Below are 21,650 nucleotides of genomic sequence, written 5' to 3'. Positions count from 1 at the left end.
GTCAGAAGCTGGGAAATGATAAGTGGAAATGACACAGAGCTGAAGAAGATAGAATCTGATAGGAGGGGATGGTGGAGCATGGAATAAAGGGAGGGAAGTGCGGAGGGGAAACAATGAGAGGAGTGTGTGGGTGATGGGCAGATGAAGAGGGTGGGGGAGGGGAAAGAGGTAGGGTGATGAGGGCCAATTGGATCAAAATATTTGCTAGATATATTGCCGATGTCTATTGCTAAAGCCTGCACTTCACCCTTTCAATCAATTGTGTTGATGGACTACCTGTATTGATGCCTTTGATTGGTCAGGTGAAAAACTAGAATGTTTTTCTCAGGTGGCCTTTAAATATCCTATAGTGCTATTTTGCAACAGAACAAGGGCGATGTCCCCAGTTTCATGACCAGTGCTTATCCCTTGGCATTATCAAGCAATCAATTGCCCATCATTATCATGTTACTGTTGGTATGAATTTGCTCTGCACTAATTAACAGCAGGTTTTTTGTCCTATGTGATAATAATTTAGGAGTATTTCATTGCCTTTAGTGAGCTTTGGAACATCCTGAAAGAATTGTGAAAGGTGCTGTGTAAATCTCAGGAGTCCAAGGTCTGTGACACTCATTGCAGAAGAATTCCTTTGCTCCTGAAATGGAAACAGGAAAAATCACTCAACACTGGACCACTGTGGATTTTTCCAACACTGTCTGAAATCTTTCTATTACCATGAGAAAGAGGGTGACATTTTTCCATGCTCTCCTCATGATGAAATATAGCCATCCAGGCAACTGAGCACTTCAGTTGCATTCAAATGGATGCACATAAAGCTTCCCTTTGATTAACTAGGAGGTGTAGTGGGAATTTTTTCATCTGATTAACCATCTGAGTATAGCAGTTGATTCTGAGACTGATTGCTTCAGTATAAATGCAGCTTTAAACTAGAACTCGTCAAAAGCAGCAAGGGGTAATTGACTTTCATTGTTCAACACTACACATGAAAGCATTAGTTGGGAATGAGATCCTTGGGAATGTGTAGATGGACAAAAAAAATGAGAAAACAGGCATAAATTGGTCCTGTATTAAGTATAAATTAGAGTGGGACTGGCCAATGTAGCCTGCTAAGATTAGGTTTTAAACCCTTGGTCTGTACTCCACTCATTGATGGACAAATACTTAGCATAGGATTTTTACAGATGTATCAATAAAAGAAGATTGTTAAATATGAGGTGGGGTATCTGAGAACATAATGGAGACTAAGTGAATCACTAATATTTTCCTTTGGTGCAGACTAAAGTCAAGGATGTTGAGGAACAGGTAAATTCTGATCGGATAAAACTGAGATCAGAGATATAATAATAAATAAATGGGATAGAGATGTTTCAGCTTTGGTTTGTACAGGATGACTAACATCAAAGTAACTGAGCTGAACATTTCAAAAAAGTCATTTAAGTGACAGGTAACAGGGCCTCTCTGAAGTATGCTAATATGAAATTACTGAAGTGCTTCAACACAAGAAACACAAAAGGCATCCGATATAAGAAACTTTTAGTAAAGTTAAAAGTAGATGAAATTAGTAGCAATCTGTCCAAATGTTTGGTTCATATTCTCATAACATCTGCATCACAGTCATTAGACTAATGGGCTAAAAACACCAGGCTTTACTCTTTTTGACCACTGGGATGTTATTGGTAATTTTCCAATCTGGGGGCAAATTTCTGCCTTGAGAGAGTCTTTGAAAATCATGAGTAGTTTCCCCATTTGTTTCTTTTTTTGCAGTGGGCCATAAACCATCAAGTCTGGGAGATTTGTCCATACTTACTCTTCTACAGGGAAGATATTGAAGCAATAAACAGGGTATGGTGTAGATTTAGTAGCTAATTTATAAGTGATTTTTACATCCAACTACATCTTAGAAGTGAGTCATTTGTCACAATAAGTCTATGTTAAAATTCATAATGCAAATAAGCAGTAATCATAAAACTACACCCATCTTCTTTTATATCTGGCTACAAATGTCTTTCTTTAAAGCAGCCATCTAAATATATTCATAAGCATTAACATGACGCAGTACATATAGAAAAACACTGTGCAGTGTTTGATGGGATCAGGAGCAAGAGTAAACAGATAACAGACTAAAGGCAAGAGATGTTGGACGGACAACAGAAGGTACTTTGCAGAGACGATTGTGCAGCTACAGAACACACCATTAGAGCTTGTGAATGGGAGGGAAATAAAGAAATATGGGGTGGAGAGAACACATGGATTTGGGTCTACTGCCCAACTGTAGAATAAACTTTACCTCCAAGTCTTCTCTTCATGCTGCACTTTCTACATAATTGTAGGTAATCTCATTTGATGAGATGAGAATGATAAGTGATAGGCCTCAGTATCTCCGGGCCAGGAAGAGAGAACATTCCCATTCTAGTTACCATCCAGTGAACCAGCTCAGCCTCAGATATGGGACTTCAAGTCGCTGAACTATTTGTTAATCTTTTGTGTTGTTTATCAAGTAGACAAAATCTACTTCTCTGGAAAGTTATTTGCATCTTCTATACTCTCATGATTTTCATTTGTGATTTAATTGAGCTACAGAGGCATTGCCACACATTATAGAATTGTAAATTGCTTATAAGCATTGAAGTTTAAAGCTTATTTTAACCCAAAAGAGTACATTATTGTGGGTTGGTTTTTCATTCACTTAACCTGGACAAGATACAAACATGCAAAATGTGCCAGGCTTTGGAAACTGGAGTCACATTTGTGGTCGAAAATCTACACAAAACCCAGATTACAGTATCCAAACCTTTACAAGAGCAACAGATAGTGAACTTGTCGCAGGGGATCTGAATTTGTCTTCTCGGATTTCAGACCAAAATAAAGAGTCAGTTGCCTAGTTTGCAAATCTTGTTCATCACGTGTAAATGTTGAAATGTTCTGTCCGCTGAACATTTTGGTGAAGGGACAAGAATGTTCAGGGAATTCAACGTAAATATTTAAATACTTTGGCTATGTCGTTATCATAAACAAATTTCTGGATATTATACGATGTCTGTGCTGTGCGTATACTAACTTTTTTTTATCAGGGGATCAAGCAGAATTAATTGTGGGTATATTTTTAGATATGCACCAAATAATTAAATTATGTTAACGGAGGATCTGTAAAAAAAACTTGAGGTTTGATAGCCAATTTCCACATTTGAACAGTGTGTTAATGCCAGTCAAAACATTGACGGGATGAGAAGTTAGCTCCTAACGCTGAATTTATATGTCAAAAAATCGGTTTACACTGAAAACATCGATTTATTCAAATTGTAAATGACACTTTAGAAATAACCGCATCAGTGCGTTTCCTCGCAACTTTTGTTAGAAGTTCCCCTTTCAGTCCCTGTGTATATGTTCTCAACACTTTCCTTTTGGCCTTCCTACTGGAGAAAGGAAAGAGCGTCATTTGAGTTTACGTTCCAGACATATATTCGCTTTATGTCTCCAAGTCTCACTCAAAACAAATGTAAAATGAATTCAATTCGGAGAAAATGTTTATAGGGCATTATCCCAACTTTGTGCTTTGTTAATGCGAAGCAGACCTAATGATAGAACTGTTGACTTAAACGAGATTTATACTCTTATTGAGTATAATAGGATCTATAGACAGAATCTATACGAACATTCATTTTCTCCAGATTCCATGGCTTAGTACATCTACCGCTTAGACAGCACGTACATTCTAGTTTTATATATTGCCCCATATATAGGTGATAAAAGCGGGTCGTTAAGCCTCTGTACATTCTGATAAAAAAAATTAAGCGACAGGTTATTTCAATTGCAACGAAACACATGTTTATTCCAAAAGTTTAAAGTGAGCTTTGTTTATTTAAAAAAAACGTTCAACACAGCAATAGCGCCTCGAGACGCTTTTATATTGAACATCGATTATCTGTAAGAACAGTTTACTATTTTATAAAGTGACTTTGTATCCATTTTTCTTTTAATCATGTGTACACTGGGATTGAAGATAATCCCCATGCGGAAGGGGACTACTTCGGGGAAGTTTATAGTTTTGTTTATTTATTTCCTATACTATTCGCCGATCTTATATTGTAATGATGATTTTTGTTTCAGAAATGAAAATCTACTTTATATTTCAGCCCTAATAATTCATCAAAAACATAGCTCCAGAACTGCAAATCATTTGTATTGACGAAATTCAAAATTTTAATCTTTTGCTCTCCGCCCAGTAGTTTAAAAGCAGACGTACGGTTACAAAAACCTGTGTAAAAGAGTAGATATTTCTTTCAGTCCTGGAGTATGCAATCCCACATTAATGGAATACGACCAGTCATTTTCTAAATTTCCGCGCTGCTTAACTTCGGGTGTGATTTGGAGAATTGATTGTAATTTCAATAATTGACTTTCCTATTCAATTATTTACAAAGTTACTTGTTTATAGTCTTCTCAAAATTTCTTGCAAATTTCAGCCTTGAAGTGGTGCTTATCTTCGAGTTGTGCGGCTTCATTATATACTATTAGTATCAAAGCTGCCGTTTGATTATTAATAACATCTATATCAAACTATGGAGCGGCGCTGCCTACGGGCTTTCACATTGGAAAAGCAATTCTCTGTTTGGAAGATCACATACCTGGAGAAGAAGGGGATATGTTTAGAATGGAACTATCTTATAATAACTAGAACTTACCCATGGGCAATATTCCTGACAATTCGTCGCCCAGACCAGGGCGTCCTATATGCAAACACGATGATACCAACCAGTTGGGGATTATTAGCTAGCTGTCCAGTCCTTTTTTCCCAAACTCCCATTTACCGTGGAAACATGATATGCTTACTACACTGCAAGTTCCAATTGCTGAATGTGAGGCCCGTAGAGTTAGTTTTTTCAGCTCCTCTCTTAGACGGGCAAAGCTTGGCGCTGTTTGAGAACAGTCCCATGTGCACTCGTCTGCTCGGCACCGCTTGTATTAAACTCGAGGTGCATAGTTCCAGGATTAGTGGCAACTTTTATTGACAAAGTCTCCTTTTTCCTAACCTCTCGAGTGGCAGCAAAGTCATTGAGTCTGAACGGTCTCCTCATCTAAACCTATAGTCTGCAGGAATGAAGGATCAAACAGTACCTAAGCAAAAAATAAGTACTTCATTCTGCAACACGGCTAATAAAGCAGCAAGAGTCTCTTCGTGGAGAGGGGTAGAATTATTAAACACTAATCCAGGAAAAGATAGTAAAAATAATGATTTGTTACAGCGGTTGTATGAACTTAGTGCTCGGCGAATATTTTGCAAGAAGTACTTTCTTAAAAACAAAACAGTGGATTGAAGTAGAAACGCGATTGCTTTCTGGGCGGCGTTTAAATGCCTAAACTTAAAAAAAATGTTTTTAAAAGAAGCATGTTGGACTTGGATGCCTGGAGATAACGTTTGTCTTCAATTATGCCTTTCCAATGAATATGAATCCGAATATTGTCAACCAGGCTGTAAGGGAAGGGGGAAATCAAGGGATGCTTTTGTTGACGCCCACAGTTCGCAAAACTGGCAGCCAAACAGTTGTAATATATTATATGAATGACTCGTAAAATTATAAAGCTTTATCAAAATGCCCACTTTAGCTTTACCTACAATCTTTAAAAAATGCAAAATTGTATTATAAAGATTTTTAAAATACTCAGTATAAATCTGAGGTGGCTAAGTAATTTGTGTCTCAAAACATGTGAGCTTCGGAAATAGCAATGTATTGTGTAATCTCAACGGCCTAGACTTTCATGTCTCTGCACTTTACATTAAGGGTAGCTCTCATGGCCTTCGTTTAAAGGTAACAATGCAACACCCGGTGTGGTATTTCTTTCATTTTAATATTGAATTGTTAAAGCTGCCGTCCTTCTAAAGGTCAGTAAAATACGTTTCAATTATCAGCTCCTATTTCAGTCTTTCTAATCTTCCTTTTGCTCGCTCCTTCTTACAGATTTCCTCGGATGGCTTGGAACTGAGTGAATAAACATCAAAATTATATTAAATGCTATCGAAGCGAATCGTTTCTTTCCAAAACAAAAAAATGCATGGCTAAGGTAAAACAAAACACACTGTATTTTTCCAGTTAGAATTTACTAATTAATTTCTAAAGATTTACAGATGACATTGCACTGTGCTATTTAACTCCCTTTATTCCAATCAAATTAAAATGGGGAGCTGCGGCAATCACCTTAACATTGTTTTGGATTGAAGCGGCTGGTGATACGGAAGGAGGGTCTCTCTTTCTTTCGCTTTTCACAATCAAATCTCCTTTTGCTTCTTCATTTCGAAAGAATACTGATACAATATTCTCACAGGTGTAAAACAAAACACGGGGTTAGGATGCCTTCTCGGCAATTATTTCGACTATGTTGGAAGGTGGGTTGAGTACAATAAAACAGCCACAAAATACTTACAACTTCAGGGTCTGAATATTCGCCCATTCTTTCGACGCATCGGATCTACGTACTTTGGGCTGATTTATAAGTGCCCCCCAGCTGCAAGAAAATGATGCTTAAGATGCATAAATTAGGTTGTTATACAAAAGAGAACAACCTTCATTCTCCCTCTTTGACTATGCGCCCTGGCGCCTTTTTTTCTCTTGGAGCGAAGAGGCTCTTTTAGTTAATACGCAGTGTAGTATTCAATCTTTGAGTGCAGGCCAGAAGACCAACTAATAGGAGGTAACAAACTCCCGTTTTTCAAGAAAATTGGATACGCGTTAATGAGAAAAGCTCAATTACTGTATGTGAAAGTTCGCAATTTCATGTTACTCAGTGGAACATCATGATTGTGTTAATCAGATTTATATCAAAGGTGTTGCATTAGAGCCCAGAAGCGCTCAGAAAGTATTTAATCAAGTTTTTTTGCTGGCATCACGTTTATCTTAATATGGACCTTTCTACATTTACCTCAATTATCTTGGTAAAGATGTCAAGCGCTATTGTTTGCTCGTTTGGACCGACGCTCCTCCCCCAGGGCTCTGTCGTAAACCTGGCGCCTGGCTAAAGTAAACCAAAGATAAGAGGAATCGGGGCTCGCCTCCTCCAAACCGATCAATCGGATCTCAGGCGGACTCCAAACCCCTCTTACGTCGTCAGCCACAAGAGGAGCGAGAGAGGGAGAGCGTACACAGCGCACGGGTTGATCCTCTCGACAATTTTACCTGCTCGCTCGCTCGCTCAACCATGTCGTTGAGCCCAAAGCACACAACGCCTTTTTCAGTGACAGACATCCTGAGTCCGATCGAGGAGACCTACAAGAAGTTTGGTGGCATGGAAGGCGCTGGCAACCTGGCACCTCCTCTGGGAGGGTACCGCCAACCTCAGGTCTCTCAGGCTACCATGCAGCAGCACCCCATGGGTCACAACGCCACGGTGGCGACCACCTATCACATGCCACACGGCGTGTCCCAGTTCTCTCACAGTGCCATGGGAGGCTACTGTAACGGGAGCATTGGCAACATGGGGGATCTCCCGTCTTATCAGGACACCATGAGGAATAGCGCCGCAGCGACTGGCTGGTACGGATCAAATCCGGATCCCAGATACTCAACAAGTAAGATTCTCTGGAAGTTAAGTTCTTGTGTGAATGTGGTAATGATTTTTATCTTAATTCTGTGGCAGAGTTTTCAAAGTAGTTTTCTTTTTTTTAAAAAAACAGAACAATATAATGAGTAATATAATGAGAAAGATACTCATTGGAGGCGCTTCAGCGCAATACATCCATTTCCCTGGCCGGTTAACTTTCCCGTAAGATGCAAGAAATTCTGATTAGATATGCACTCATAATTATCAAACAACAACCAAACTGGTAATTTGAGAAATGTCAAGAAACGCACTGTGGCCGTATTTAACAGTGACCTGGTCAAGGTCCGCAGAAAATGATTTTATAAATGGCAAGTGTAGTTTAGTGTGCTAATGATAAGAATCAGAACATCTTTGTTAATACCGAGCTGTAGATTCCGTCTAAATGTTTACCACTTAAGTCGGTTAGTTGTTCAACATTTTCTGTCCCGTTCTATAATTTGAGCAGAAAATAAAAACATAGTACCGCAATAGTACCGTATAACGTAAGGGCTTCTTTGCTGACTGTGTAAGATTCCTGCTTTATAACCAGAGCATTTTCATTATAAACGTTTATCTAGTTTCCCGCTTCATGGGAACGTCCGCTGGGATGAATATGGCGGGAATGGGGGCTTTAACTGGAATGGCAGACGCCGCCAAACCAATGGCACCTTTACACGCTACACCCAGGAGAAAAAGAAGGGTACTGTTCTCCCAGGCCCAAGTCTACGAGTTGGAACGTCGCTTCAAACAGCAGAAGTATCTCTCGGCTCCCGAAAGGGAACATCTAGCCAGCATGATCCACCTGACACCAACACAAGTAAAAATCTGGTTTCAGAACCATCGCTACAAGATGAAGCGCCAGGCCAAGGACAAGGCTACCCAGCAGATGCAGCAGGAGAACAACCTGTGCCAACAGCAACAGTCTCCCAGGAGAGTGGCCGTGCCAGTTCTTGTTAAAGACGGTAAACCGTGTCAGAATGGCTCGAGCACCCCGACTGCCAACCAACAAGCACAGCAGCAACAAGGTACGAACGGGATCCTTCCCGTCGCCAGCACTGCCATTTCGCAACAGCAGCAGAGTCAACAAGTGAATTCGCTCGCTCAAGCTCAAGACCTGGGCCAGGTGTCGCCAAATTCGACGTCCCTCCACAGTTCGGTTACTAACATGTCTCAAATGGACACAGCTACTGCGGACTACACGGGGAGTATGGTAAACCCCAGCCTGCTGTACGGCAGGACCTGGTAGACCCCTCCGCACGTTACACGAGTAACAGCTGGAGATAGGTGAGACACTGCTTAAAATGTTTGAACTGGCAAACTTTGCCACAAGTCCTCCTAATTTTTTCTTCCCGGATGTATGGACCTGTTACTGGACTCAAAGCTGAGGACAAGTGGACCGGGAGCATCATTGGGCATTGGAAACTGATGGCTGTAAAAAAAAATCCCAGTTAATTTCAAACAATATCTGTGACCTTTCGGATTGCTTAGACAGCCATATGTAATTGTAGTCACAGGATGTTGAAACGGATTGTGAACCTTGTTCCATTTTCGGGTGAGTTGGCTTTGGAGAAGCAAGTGAGACTGCAGGTATAAAGACAAAAACAGTGTACACTGGCAGGTGTTCCAAGAAGACCAATGCATTTGAGAATATGTGGTGAATTAACTGTACATTCTTGTAAATAAATCTCTGGAGTTTGCAGTCCGTTCAAAGTAGTAGTTTCAGGACTGAATATAGACCCTTCTGTATTTTAATGCCGGTGACACTTCGAGTTTCGCGAATTTAAAATAAAAACGTCTGGTGTAAAAGTTTTTTTTAACATTCAACGTTAACGCCGAAAAAAGCTCCTTCACGTATAAATAACAAATAAATTTAATGGATGTGCTTGAGAGCGATTTCATTCGGTTTTTATTGATAGCAAATTGAACTGTAATTTATGATAGGTGTGATATAGCAACAGTAACCGATTTAAAGGTGATAATGTTTGTGTGTATTCTGGCGGGGTGAGAAGAGACCAGGAATAAATAGCATGAAAAGAAAAAGAATCTTTTGCAATAATTTTCCCCCACAGTCCGCCTTGACCGTAAACAAAATATGGAAATGAACTTGGCGGGATATTTTCATCTGCAGGTAGCATGGATAGTAAGGTCGTGCTCTCCAGGCTTATCTGACTGACTATCGTCTTAAATTGGCACATTACAGCCCGGCCCTGGTTGATACCAGTAACAAGCTGAGTTGTCCTTCTAAGTAAATATCATAACACACGCGCTGGCCTGGCTTTATTGTTAACGACTTCAATTGCGATTTTCACGTCTCTTTCATTGGTTATTTTGAATAATGCATCCGATGCTATAAAACTATTTATAATTGAGTCCCAAGAACACAAATTTTATAGCGCTGACATCGTTTATTTGTTTCAGTTAAAAGCGAGAAATGAAGGTCCACGAGAAAGGGATGGCTTGGTTTGATTATCTTGTTATTTATAACTCGGTGAGCTTTATTATCAACGTTGTCATAGCGATGTTGGTTGACTGTTGTATTTGATAGCTATTTCAATGGGAAATGTCAAATAATTTTAGTTTTATTGTTTATTATTATAGGGGGTTATCTATTTAAAATATCGTATGCATCTCTGGTTAAAGACATACTGGTACAATTGTTATAATGCAGATAATTACGCTACTGTATCAATTGTAAAAGAGATGAGATAGAAATCGCTAACTGCACACGGTGATCTCACGTCAAAATATGTTGCAATATTGATTGAATAGAACCAAATTAAAAGTTGCTGTAATTATCTCACGTTCAACGAGATTCTATTCCAATGTAACATTGCAACATTAGGCGTGCTGTAATCGTTATTTGACTGGGGAATCAACAGTTTTATCCCGCGAAATTAATCGAGAACACCGGCGCTCGGTCCTAATGTGTATGTGTTAATACTGTAGCCCATCTCGTAGAGGGGAGTGTAAATTCCAGTTTCCACAGGGGACTGAATATAACTCGAGAAATGAGTGCTGTCTCTTTAGATTCAACAAGGGCTCAATAATAACATCTCTAGTTGTTGACCTGTGGTTCTCTAAGCCTTCTGTTGCCTTTCATTGGGTTCAGCCTATACCTCTGAAGCTGAGCTAGTTCGGGGTTGTTCACAAAGCTGATGGCTAATAGGTATTAAAAGGGGCTTGGGGTGAGAAGACTTTCACCACTGAAAAACATGAACAGAAAATGAAATGAATCGACATTCTTTACTATTTGCCCCTAAATTATCTCGTAATTTGTTGTGCAAGTTATCTTTTAAATGTCACCGAATTTACACAAAACTGTTCATTCTATCAAGTAAATGAACGACCCAAATCCAAGCCATTATGCTTCACAGTTATTGATGAGGGTCTCTGGTCGGGATCATTACAAAGCAACGCAATTGTTCACATTCCAAGGTAGAGATATTTTCAAGGCATTTCTGAAGCTGCTCAGTTACTGAACCAACACTGCACGTGACGTTTAACAGCACAGCGGCTGCTTCAACTGTCTCTTCAAGTGAACAAATCCAGGTGATTTCTCTCGACTAATATTTATTTTCCTGGAATTGGTTATCTGAATCCAGTCCGCGCGATCCTTGAATAATTCTTTGCATTACTTAAAGCATTAATTCGCTGTCTCGTTAAAATGAGACTATTTTCCTGATTGCATGACTTAAAAGTTTTTCTTCCTATGTGTTTTATATTTTATCCATTGTGTGCGCTGTGTGGTGGTTTTTGATTCTTAAAAGACAAACGTTTTCTGCAAATCTCCAATGTATTTACTAATTATAGTTCCACTTTTTGTGTGAAGATGCGTCTAATACACGTACGCTTGGTAGCTTGGAACAATGATACTTGCTTCAAAAGAAGGGTGATTCGTGTTTCCTGTTCGACCTAATATACATTCAAATTAAATTTCCAAACGCTTTTGTGTTTGAAGACAAAATGGAGAGTACCGGTCCTTAACCTTTACAGCGGCGCAGAGGTGTCAGGGGAACAATCCTGTGCAACGTTCAATTCCCGATAGATCATTACAGCGCGCGCGCGCGCGCGCGTGTGTGTGTGTGTGTTCCGTTGTTTGCGTGTGTGTGTGTGTGTGTGTGTGTGTGTGTGTGTGTGTGTGTGTGTGTGTGTGTGTGTAGCGATACATACATGTTTCAGCAACTGTGTCTATTTTCTGTGCAGTTATTGACGCATGGCACTCCAGCCGGGCACAGGCTCCCGTTAGAGCTCAGGTTACTGCGGAAAACGAATTGGAAGTGCAGCACTCTGCCTACTTCTAAAGGAGGTGGAGAATGGGCTTGAGTGGATTCTGCAGGGGTTTGGGGGTGGGTGGTGGGGGGGAGCGGTGTCAGGTCTCCCGGTGCCGTGGGTGCGGGCTTCAGGTGAAGCATTGGGAAAGTTAAAAGAGTTCGTCGTTCAGTCCCTTTTAATCGAATTACAAATGATTTCGTCGTGTCGAACCCGTGCCTGTAAATTGGCCAGATTTAATGTATTGTTTTGTGTCCCCCATTTTGTTTGTTTTACGGAAACAAAGTTTTAGGTCGCATTTAATCAGCCAGGTCAACTCTGTACTTCATATCGATTTCCTGCTTTGGGAAAAAAAACGATTTTGTCAGTTGAATAGCTTTGCATTAAATCGTGGCAGGAAAGTCAACATGCTTGTCATTGTATTTATTTGATGGTAAGATGTGTAGTTGGATTATGTTTCTAAGTATATTTTAAAACTATCCCGAGGGGGAAAGGAAGACATGCAAAACCTTTATTAAAAAACTTGGGAAAGAATCTCCCCCATCCCCAAATATACACACACCCTCGCCATCCCAGCTCAGAAACACCAAGCCAAGTGCTGGAACGTTTGCAGGCTCGAGTATTCTATCACAATATACTGGGAGCAGCACATGTTCATGTAAGAGGTTTTAATTACCAGCCTGCCAGAACGAAGGCACCGTCATTCGGTTTGGTTCAAGTACGATGCAACTTACTTGCGCCAACCCAGACTTCTTTAATCGAGTACTACGAGAATATTTAAAACCAAGCAACTGTTCTTAAAAGCAGAGTGGCAACCCACTTTTGATTTCTTCGTTTGGGAGCAGCGGGAACGCCCTGCGCAGCAATTGGAATCGTAACACTGTGAAGAGCAGGGCTGTCCCGAAGTTGAATAACTAGAGAAAGCTTCAACAGCCGTGACCCGTGTTTTCAGGTATTAACCCTTCCCATCTCACTCAAAATCGAGAACAGGATTGGAAAACCACAGATGTTACACTGGGAGGAAATATGTTTCTCTTAAGAGTTCATGCATGTATCTCTAGCCCATGTTCTGGATCATGATCATACAATATTGATCAAGAATGTGCGTAACCATAATCCGAGGGAATCCATATTTGTCTTGCGATTCTGTATGATTCTGAGTTGTCTATTCATTACCCGTCTAATCGCCTTACAGACAAACATGAAACACATATTTGGGGAATGGTTCATTTTAAAAAGGTTCAGAAAATTCAGAGAAGCTAAAATGCAAATACTGTTTCTAAATGCTAAATGTTACATCAACCATATTCCAATAACATGCAGTAAACTTAAGTATCAATCGCCGTTTAAGGACAAGAGGAAATTTCTCCTCGAATATTGTAAATGAAACATTTAGTACCTTAGTGACACGGGGAGATGTTTAGGGTTGCGAACTATCTAGCGAGGACAAATAGGTGAAGGTTCGTCAGCTTGTTCAACCCGCTCAAACTTCTTGGCTTTCAGGAAAACAACAGGAGGCCGGTCGTCTTTCAAGTTTGGGGTTTCCCGCGCTCTCGTTTGACTATCCAATGAACTAAGTGAGTTTTGCACTGAACATGAATACACGCTGAAAACGTAATTGGGAGTGTAAAGGAGACTTTTAAAATTAAAATTTCACGCAGTTATTTCTTAACTAAATGACAATAGTGAATCGGCCTAGTTCTTCCACCTTCCCGCCAGTAATGCAGAATGCAAAGGTTCAATGATTTAAACAGGACATTTCTTATTCAAACAGGTAATTGTCTCTGGAAAATAATCGTTGTTAATTAATGATATAAAATGACTTTAGGAAAAGATTGATTTTATTATGTGCTGCTTTATTATGTACTCTGAACTTATAGGAAACTGGCTAAAAGTTCTTGATTGCAACGTTGGGATGTGTTGTGGAAAAGTTATTAATAATGTGTCAAGTGAAGGACTCGCCCCTGCGCCTGTTTTACACAGATGGACAAGCGCTGCATTTTCTGGTACTGTCGGAACAATACTGCAATGCGCGATTGACTTCCAATAGCTGGAGAACTGGAACTTTATTTTCCTATCCAAAAATATACGATTGTTTCCTAAAATTGTTTTCACAATCCCAAAACTAAAAGTTTCCATTAAAGTTGTACACCATTCCTATTGTAAGCCGAACATCAATTCCATCGACCGTTTTTAGACGGGAGACGAGCATTTCCATTATGATCCCCTGAAGGTTTTCCTCGCACGTGAACCACGTCTAATTTCCTTATTTCCGATGGAAAAGTAAAACCTAGGTCCGTGTTGAAAAGCCAACTAGTCTTCTTCATTATCTAAGCCATGATAGGCTTTCCGGTAACGAGTACCACTCAGACAATCTCATTTCAAGCAGAATAATAACCTGAATACGCGAAATCTCTCTGAAGGATACAATCGTTCTGAACGTAAAAGGAGTGGGCATCGCCTGATGTGAATGTCCCGCCCTCTCAATCCAAGAAAATGTACCTTTAATGCAACCATACTGTCTGCAACCAATCCAATTTCATGGCCATCGGCATCACTTACTCACACTAAGAAGCGAATCGTGAATTGACCTCCTGATCTCAACAACGCGCCCCGCTTTAGGATGTGGCGATGGTATCGCGTCTCTGCAGCTCTCTTGACCGAGTTCCAGGTCGGTTCTCCTGCCCCCAGTATTCACAGGTAGTCAACATTCAAACGCGCGAGCTGTTCCGTATTAATAAGCGCTAAATTGATTGAGGAATGCATGCAGGTTCTTCTGAGTGTGAAGCGGAAGTAAACAAAAATACAGGAACCAACTCCAAAAAGGAATCTGAACCCAGAGCCGCAAAGTGAGACAGTACTCGGAAATCCATACTAGAAATGGAATTCAATGGTAACAGGCAAACCTCCAACCTCAAATACATTTCAGAGAGACCCCATGAATAACTTCAATCTTTACACTCTTCTAAATACTGTGGGAGGGTTTTGTTGTAACATTAGCACCGATGAACATCTACCCAGCAAACCCACTTACTATTCAGAGACCACTTACTCCGAAGAGTTTCCACCCAATTTCCTTGTTAATCAAGATTAATATGTCGAAGGTTTAATTATTTAAACAAAACAATGAATCTATGCTTCGCCATCGCCCCTTTATTAAACGTTTTGCACTTTTTATTTCAACGGTATCAATACATCCCAAACCAAGCAAAAGAAAATTGAATTTTGTGTCCATTCATGGAATTATAGCAAAATAAATACTATCTTAACTTGCCCAAGATAATACATGCTTTGAATATAAAGATGATTGAACTCTGAATAGTAATAATTGTATTCTACTAAAGGCTGATGCTACATAATATGCACATTCACTGTTGATACGTCTTCTCTGGCATAAACAACATTTTGAAACGTTTATGACTGGATTGATTTTCTCAAATCAATCCAGTCATAGGTCCAATCCGGGGGGCGGGGGGGGGGGCGGGGGGGGGGGCGGTGGTGGGGGGGGGTGGTGGGAGTAGGTGTGTGGGATTATCAAAATGATATCACAGGGAGAAAAGAAAAACTAAGACCAAATATAAGGTTATGAGGTTGAGTAACATAGTGGAGAGGAACATGAAAGAGTAAAAAAACTTAAATGACCAAAAGCCTGTGAGGAGCCAGTATCTGCAATAATGACCCAATTTGTACAAGACAAGCAAAGGAAAAAGCAAGAATTTAAGAAGCAAAGATTCATAAAAACATGGAAAGGAACAAGGGCATGTTGGGTCTGGTGTCTGCAGTGAATGGAAACCCATCATCATGTTTAAAGGTTTCAAAGCAAAGCTAAAGAGAAACTCATTGAGGTGGTTTGGATTTTCCTAGTATCTTTGAGATACACCTTGAGTCTGGAGGGTTTAACTCTGGGACAGTGAATCAAGTTGATTGTTTAAACAACAACAGTGCATTGGAAAGCTCTGTCCTGCCCTGGTCAGGTATTACCAAATCTGCCACTTGGTACCAAATTTCCGGCAGAAAACATATTGTCTTAAGACCCTGCACAAGAACACAATTATTATAGCTTATTGGCAAATGATCATTGAAATTGAGAAGTGACTATTAAATGTATGCAATCCTATTCTTTCAGGAATTGCTGTTTGAAAATTTCCAAGGTAATACTGTTCCTTTCTGAATCTTTTTACACTCTGTCTATAAATCCAGGCTTCCTATTCTTTATTTGATCTGTACTTGATTTTACGTCAACATCCTAATTTACACCTTGTGTTCATTCATTCTGCAGTTAAGTTAGCAATCCTTCAAATTCCCGGGTTAAAGAAATAGTTACTTTTCCTGTTCAAAATCCCATATACCCTGGTTCCCCCACCATCAGGTTTCACGTGCAAAAAATTAAAACAGTAATACGCAAGCACAGAAGTCTAAATAATGGCAGACACTATTAGATGGCCTATTGAAACAAAATCTAATACTTCTGTATTGCTTATTCGCCTTCAGACAAATTTAAACCACATTTAGCTAAAAGGTGTGAATTACTTTATGTGCTACTTTGTGTGGATCATTTAATCTATCCTTTCTTTTGAACTTTCTTATTTGACATGACTATTAATTTAGCTAAGATCGATCTATCTGTCAGCTGGTAATCATATAAAATCTACTGTGAATCATTCAGCCATTCCCTGGTGATTTTGCTCATTCCTGCAGTCTAATCATATCCATAACAAGTTCAAATTCTGAGTTGTAGATTTATTGAATTTTCCAAATGTTATAAATTTGAAAATCAAGAAATATATGTATTGTTCCCAGAATGTGATATTAAACATATTTGCAATCTAATGGACCCAAACTATCTTGTTATTTTACAAATTTTGACCCAAATGTTAATTTTCTTCAAATACAATAACCTGCAATTTTAGTACTTAGTGGTGGAGCCCAATTCGTTATAAAAACATGGCATCTATCTCATGGTGAGAAAACAACTGGTAATCTCTATAAATAAACAGGAGAGGAAGGCCTTTGCAAAGTACTGTGCCTCCCCCTCTGCATCATTTGAGCCATCTCAAACTTCATGGGCATTACCTCATTCTTCAATAGCTGCAATGCTGTGAAGTTGCCCATACTGAAATTATTATTAGGAAACCAGGCCAGGGCAAGAGATCCTTGCTGCTGCTATATTAATGTCACCATGAAAGAAAGGTGAATTTCATGAACAATAGAAATCTGGACAAATTATTAAAAGCTTTAAGATTTTTACACAGATCCTAATGATCTGGGAAGGAAGTACTTAGAAGATGCAGGGGGCTGTCTAATTCTTTAGAGGTAGGTCATGCCTTCCATCTAACTTTTCTTAAATTTTCCAGAAATCTTCAAGCTGAAATATGGGCATGGTCTGTACTAGTATTTCCAGCTCTTCCTCAGTGTTAGGCTACTCTGGTGACATTGCACTCTGTACTCCATCACTTCTACTTTTTTTGGAGAAGGTCAGGGTTCTTGTTTGCATCTGCTTCAATGCCGAGTTAGAAGACTTAGGGTGCTTGGAGGACAACTCCCATAAGTCCTTCATATTGGCAAGCCAGTATGCAGTCATTTTAGAGCAGGCAAATAGGGTTACTGCTGACAAGCCTTTGTTAAACCCTTAAAGAGTGGGCAGTTATCATAAAGAAATGCACGCAGGCAGAGAAAATTGCAAATATTCACCTATATTGAGAGTGGAATTAGGATTCAGTCTAATGGAGTGATCATGTATTATGGATTCTCCAATCAACATTAAAGAACATTTTCTATACATGGTCATGCATGTGGAATCAAAAGGGAGAACTTCTTACTGTCTGTGTAAGCACGTAAGTTTTGGAGGTTGGTTGTGTGGGATGGGGAGGTGAATGCGATGGTCAAATAGTAATACACTTCTCACACCTCATAATTGATCTTTAAACTGCTGAATACTCCAGTACCGAAATCATACAATCATTCACTACATAAATACTGTCATGGGTGAAGCAAGTTTGGATCAGTCTTGGCTGTTAGATAATTAGATTTATAATTTAGTAGATAGAATACTGGATATGAATGATAATTGTTACTTTAACGATATCACCCCTTTAGGAATGTCATGTGACTACTTGCACTCTGTATTGGAACAATGCTTTGTAGAAAGTTTCAGAGATAAACTTCAGGTTTCTAAAGTACTATGTCTACAATTTTGTACATCCTGCATTGGACTCTGTTACAGATCAAGAACTTACTGAATGCACTTGCCTTACACAAAATCACATTTTTCTTACCAAATTCTGCACTTGTAGGAAAGCAAGGAAAAGCAGACCCGATTGAGAAGAGGACCCAGGTGGTGAAGAATAATCAAAGGATACGTAACTCATGAGCGATATCTAACTGCTGTAAAGCATTGTATACATTAACTTGTATTCACAGTGTACCATTAATACAATATCTGGAGGTGTTTTATAGGAGCATTATCAAATAAAATTTCATGCAAAACCAGAATTCAAGGTATAAGGGCAGATGATCCAAAATTTCCTTTAGCAGTAGGTTTTGAGCAATGCATCTTAGGAGAGAGGTAGAAATGCAGAGGTACAAGGAGAGAATTCTGAAGCTTAAGGCCTAGCAGCTAAAGCCATTGCAGCCACTGGCAGAACAATTTAATTCATATCTAATCAAGAAGCCAGAACTGCAAATATTTTTTTTTGTCCTGCACAGATAACAAAGCAAGATACCAGAGAAATTGGTAAACAAGAATGAGCCTTTTAAAAATCAACAGTATCATTAAACTTTTCATTTAAAGAAAAAGAAAATATGTGTTTAGGCTTTGACAGAAAGGCCAGTATTTAGTGGCCAGCCAAGTGGAAGTGGTGGGAACCTTTTCTGGAACCATTGCAGTCCAAGAGATGAATGTCTACAAGACAGCTCTTGGTTAAGAAGCCACAGGATGGTAAAAATATGAGTAAATGCAGATGGTGCAGGATGGGAAAAGATATAGAGGAGTTAACTTTTCTGTGCAACTGCTCCTTACACATCGCAGCAATAGGTCAGAGGTTTGGCAAGTGCCATCAGAGCAGCCTTGGTGGTCTGCCGCAATTCAGAACAAAATCCAAAACAGTAGGTTTTACAAATGTAATTTGAAGAGAGAGCAGAGAAAGACAAATGGTTTTGCCTGTAAAAGTTTATTTCATTCATAGAAGCAGAAAAATAGTAATAAATTGAGGTGGTGGTAAAGTTGAAGGAAACTGCAGCACCAAGGCTGGGCACACAGAGGGAATTGACTATTTAATAAATCTTTCATGACTAATATATTCAGACTTCCAAACAATCTTTTGAGTAGAATAGTTGCCTGACAAGATACAATCCAGACATATTCCATGTAGAAACTAACTAAAGTAAATAAAATATATTGCAGTGATTAAAGATATTTTGTCAATGTCCAATGCATTGAAAACACTTCACAGTGCAAAATAGAATCAAGCAAGATTAGGAAGGAAATTAATAACTGCCAAGAAAGTTTTGTAAATATGTTGTGAGGAACTTGTAGGGGTGAGATACAGTATGGCTGGGTTCGAGTTTAGGGAAAAGATGCTAAAGGCCGTTAATATTTGCATAACAAAGGGAGCAGTAATCATGTAGGAAGCCAAGTTGGAAGAGGAGAGCATATGATTAGGGATATATATTTTGCTGTCTTTTGTGACTTCAAAAAATATTTGACTAAACCAAATATTTTTAGGCGACAATAATTTTGAAGACAATAAACCGATAAAGAGAAACAGAATGCTAAGCTTATTCCCAGGACCATGTGCCACCATCATAGAGAATGGAAAAGAGCTCAAGTATTGTTCTCATCTGGTGCAAGATCAAATTTTTCTGACCATCAAACATGCCATCCCTGGAGTATACAGAAGTGCCTGTTATCAGGATTTCCTACTGCAGTCCTAAAGTCTTAAAATTCAAATTGCCTTCTTGTGAAGGGAAGACTGATGAAGTAAGTCTAATTTGCTGTGTTAACTATGAACAGAAGTGCATTTGTTCAGCGTCACAAATCATCGATGTCAGCTGCAGCTCAGTTAATAGTAACTTTGACTCGGAAGGTTTTGGGCTCGTCCCATTCCAGTGCAGTAGTGGCACAGTTGGCAAGTTTTAGATGACGCATTAAACTGAGACTTTGCCCAGCTCCTTTGGTGGTCATAAAATATCCCACTGCACTATTTTGAAGAATACAGCTGTTAGCCCATATCAAGGCCAATATCGATTCCTCAATCATTCAAGGAGAGAGGAGGGCACTAGTGATAGGGGACTCTATAGTTAGGTGGGCAGACAAGCGATTCTGTGGACGCAGGAAAGAAACTCGGAAGGTAGTTTGCCTCCCAGGTGCCAGGGTCCGGGATGTTTCAGATAGCGTCCAAGATATCCTGAAGGGGGAGGGAGAACAGCCAGAGGTCGTGGTACATATTGGTACCAACGACATAGGTAGGGAAAGGAATGAGGTCCTGAAAAAAGACTATAGAGAATTAGGAAGGAAGTTGAGAAGCAGGACCTCAAATGTAGTAATTTCTGGATTACTGCCTGTGCTAAGTGACAGTGGGTATAGGAACAGAATGAAGAGGAGGTTAAATGTGTGGCTGAGGGATTGGAGTAAGGAGCAGTGATTCAGATTTCTGGATCATTGGGGCCTCTTTTGAGGCAGGTATGACCTGTTCAAAGAGGACGGGTTGCACTTGAATCCCAGGGGGACCAATATCCTGGCAGGGAGGTTTGCTAAGGCTACTGGGGAGAGTTTAAACTAGAATTGTTGGGGGGGGGGGGGTGGGATCCGAACTGGAGAGACTAGGGAAGAGGTATCTGGCTCTCAAATAGAGAAAGCTAGTAGTAGGTACGATAGGCAGGTTATAGAGAAGGGACGTGCTCAGACAGGTTTGAGATGTGTCTATTTCAATGCAAGGAGTATTATGAACAAGGCGGATGAGCTTAGAGCTTGGATCAATACTTGGAGCTATGATGTGGTGGCCATTACGAAGACCTGGATGGCTCAGGGACTGGAATGGTTGCTTCAAGTGCTGGGTTTTAGATGTTTCAGAAAGGACAGGGAGGGAGGCAAAAGAGGTGGGGGAGTGGCACTGTTGATCAGAGATAGTGTCACGGCTGCGGAAAAGGTGGATGTTGTGGAGGGACTGTCTACAGAGTCTCTGTGGGTGGAGGTTAGGAACAGGAAGGGGTCAATAACTTTACTGGGTGTTTTTTTATAGGCCGCCCAATAGTAACAGGGATATTGAGGAGCAGATAGGGAAGCAGATCCTAGAAAGGTGTGAGAATAACAGAGTTGTTGTGATGGGGGATTTTAATTTCCCAAACATCGACTGGCATCTCCAGACAGTGAGGGGTTTAGATGGGGTGGAGTTTGTTAAGAGTGTTCAGGAAGGATTCTTGACACAATATGTAGATAGGCCTACAAGAGAGAGGCTGTGCTTGATTTGGTATTGGGAAATGAACCTGGTCAGGTGTCAGATCTCTCAGTGGGTGAACATTTTGGTGATAGAATTATGATCACTATCTCCTTTACGTTAGCACTGGAGAGAGATAGGAACAGACAGACTAGAAAGGCATTTACTTGGAGTAAAGGGAATTATGAGGCTCTCAGGCAGCAAGTTGGAAGATTAAATTGGGGACAGATGTTCTCAGGGAAAAGTACGGAAGAAATGTGGCAAATATTCGGGATATTTGTGTGGAGTTCTGCATAGGCATGTTCCAATGAGACAGGGGAGTCACGAGAGGAAACAGGAATCGTGGTGTACAAAGGCTATAATAAATCTGGTCAA

The 21,650-nt window shown here is 39.9% G+C and overlaps 1 protein-coding gene across 1 annotated transcript; it reads left to right on the top strand.

Moving 5' to 3' along the window:
• Window positions 1-7,191: 7,191 nt before the first annotated feature.
• On the top strand, window positions 7,192-8,818 carry LOC127568485 (homeobox protein Nkx-2.4-like). The gene is made up of 3 exons (XM_052012290.1): window positions 7,192-7,561; window positions 8,151-8,581; window positions 8,651-8,818. The coding sequence occupies exons 1-3, from the start codon at window positions 7,192-7,194 to the stop codon at window positions 8,816-8,818; spliced, it is 969 nt and encodes a 322-aa protein (XP_051868250.1).
• Window positions 8,819-21,650: the final 12,832 nt, after the last annotated feature.

Source organism: Pristis pectinata, chromosome 3 (genome assembly GCF_009764475.1).
Source record: "Pristis pectinata isolate sPriPec2 chromosome 3, sPriPec2.1.pri, whole genome shotgun sequence".
Taxonomy (NCBI): Eukaryota; Metazoa; Chordata; class Chondrichthyes; order Rhinopristiformes; family Pristidae; genus Pristis; species Pristis pectinata.
Note: the sequence above shows the minus strand (reverse complement) of the source record. Positions and strands in the feature narration are given on the sequence as shown.

Bases quoted from the DNA above. Each gene is read 5' to 3' on its own strand.
- LOC127568485 (XM_052012290.1), top strand. From the start codon at position 7,192: ATGTCGTTGAGCCCAAAGCACACAACGCCTTTTTCAGTGACAGACATC. The intron at 7,562-8,150 runs GTAAGATTCTCT...ACGTTTATCTAG, and splicing joins GGATCCCAGATACTCAACAA to TTTCCCGCTTCATGGGAACG. The intron at 8,582-8,650 runs GCACAGCAGCAA...CAACAGCAGCAG, and splicing joins CCCCGACTGCCAACCAACAA to AGTCAACAAGTGAATTCGCT.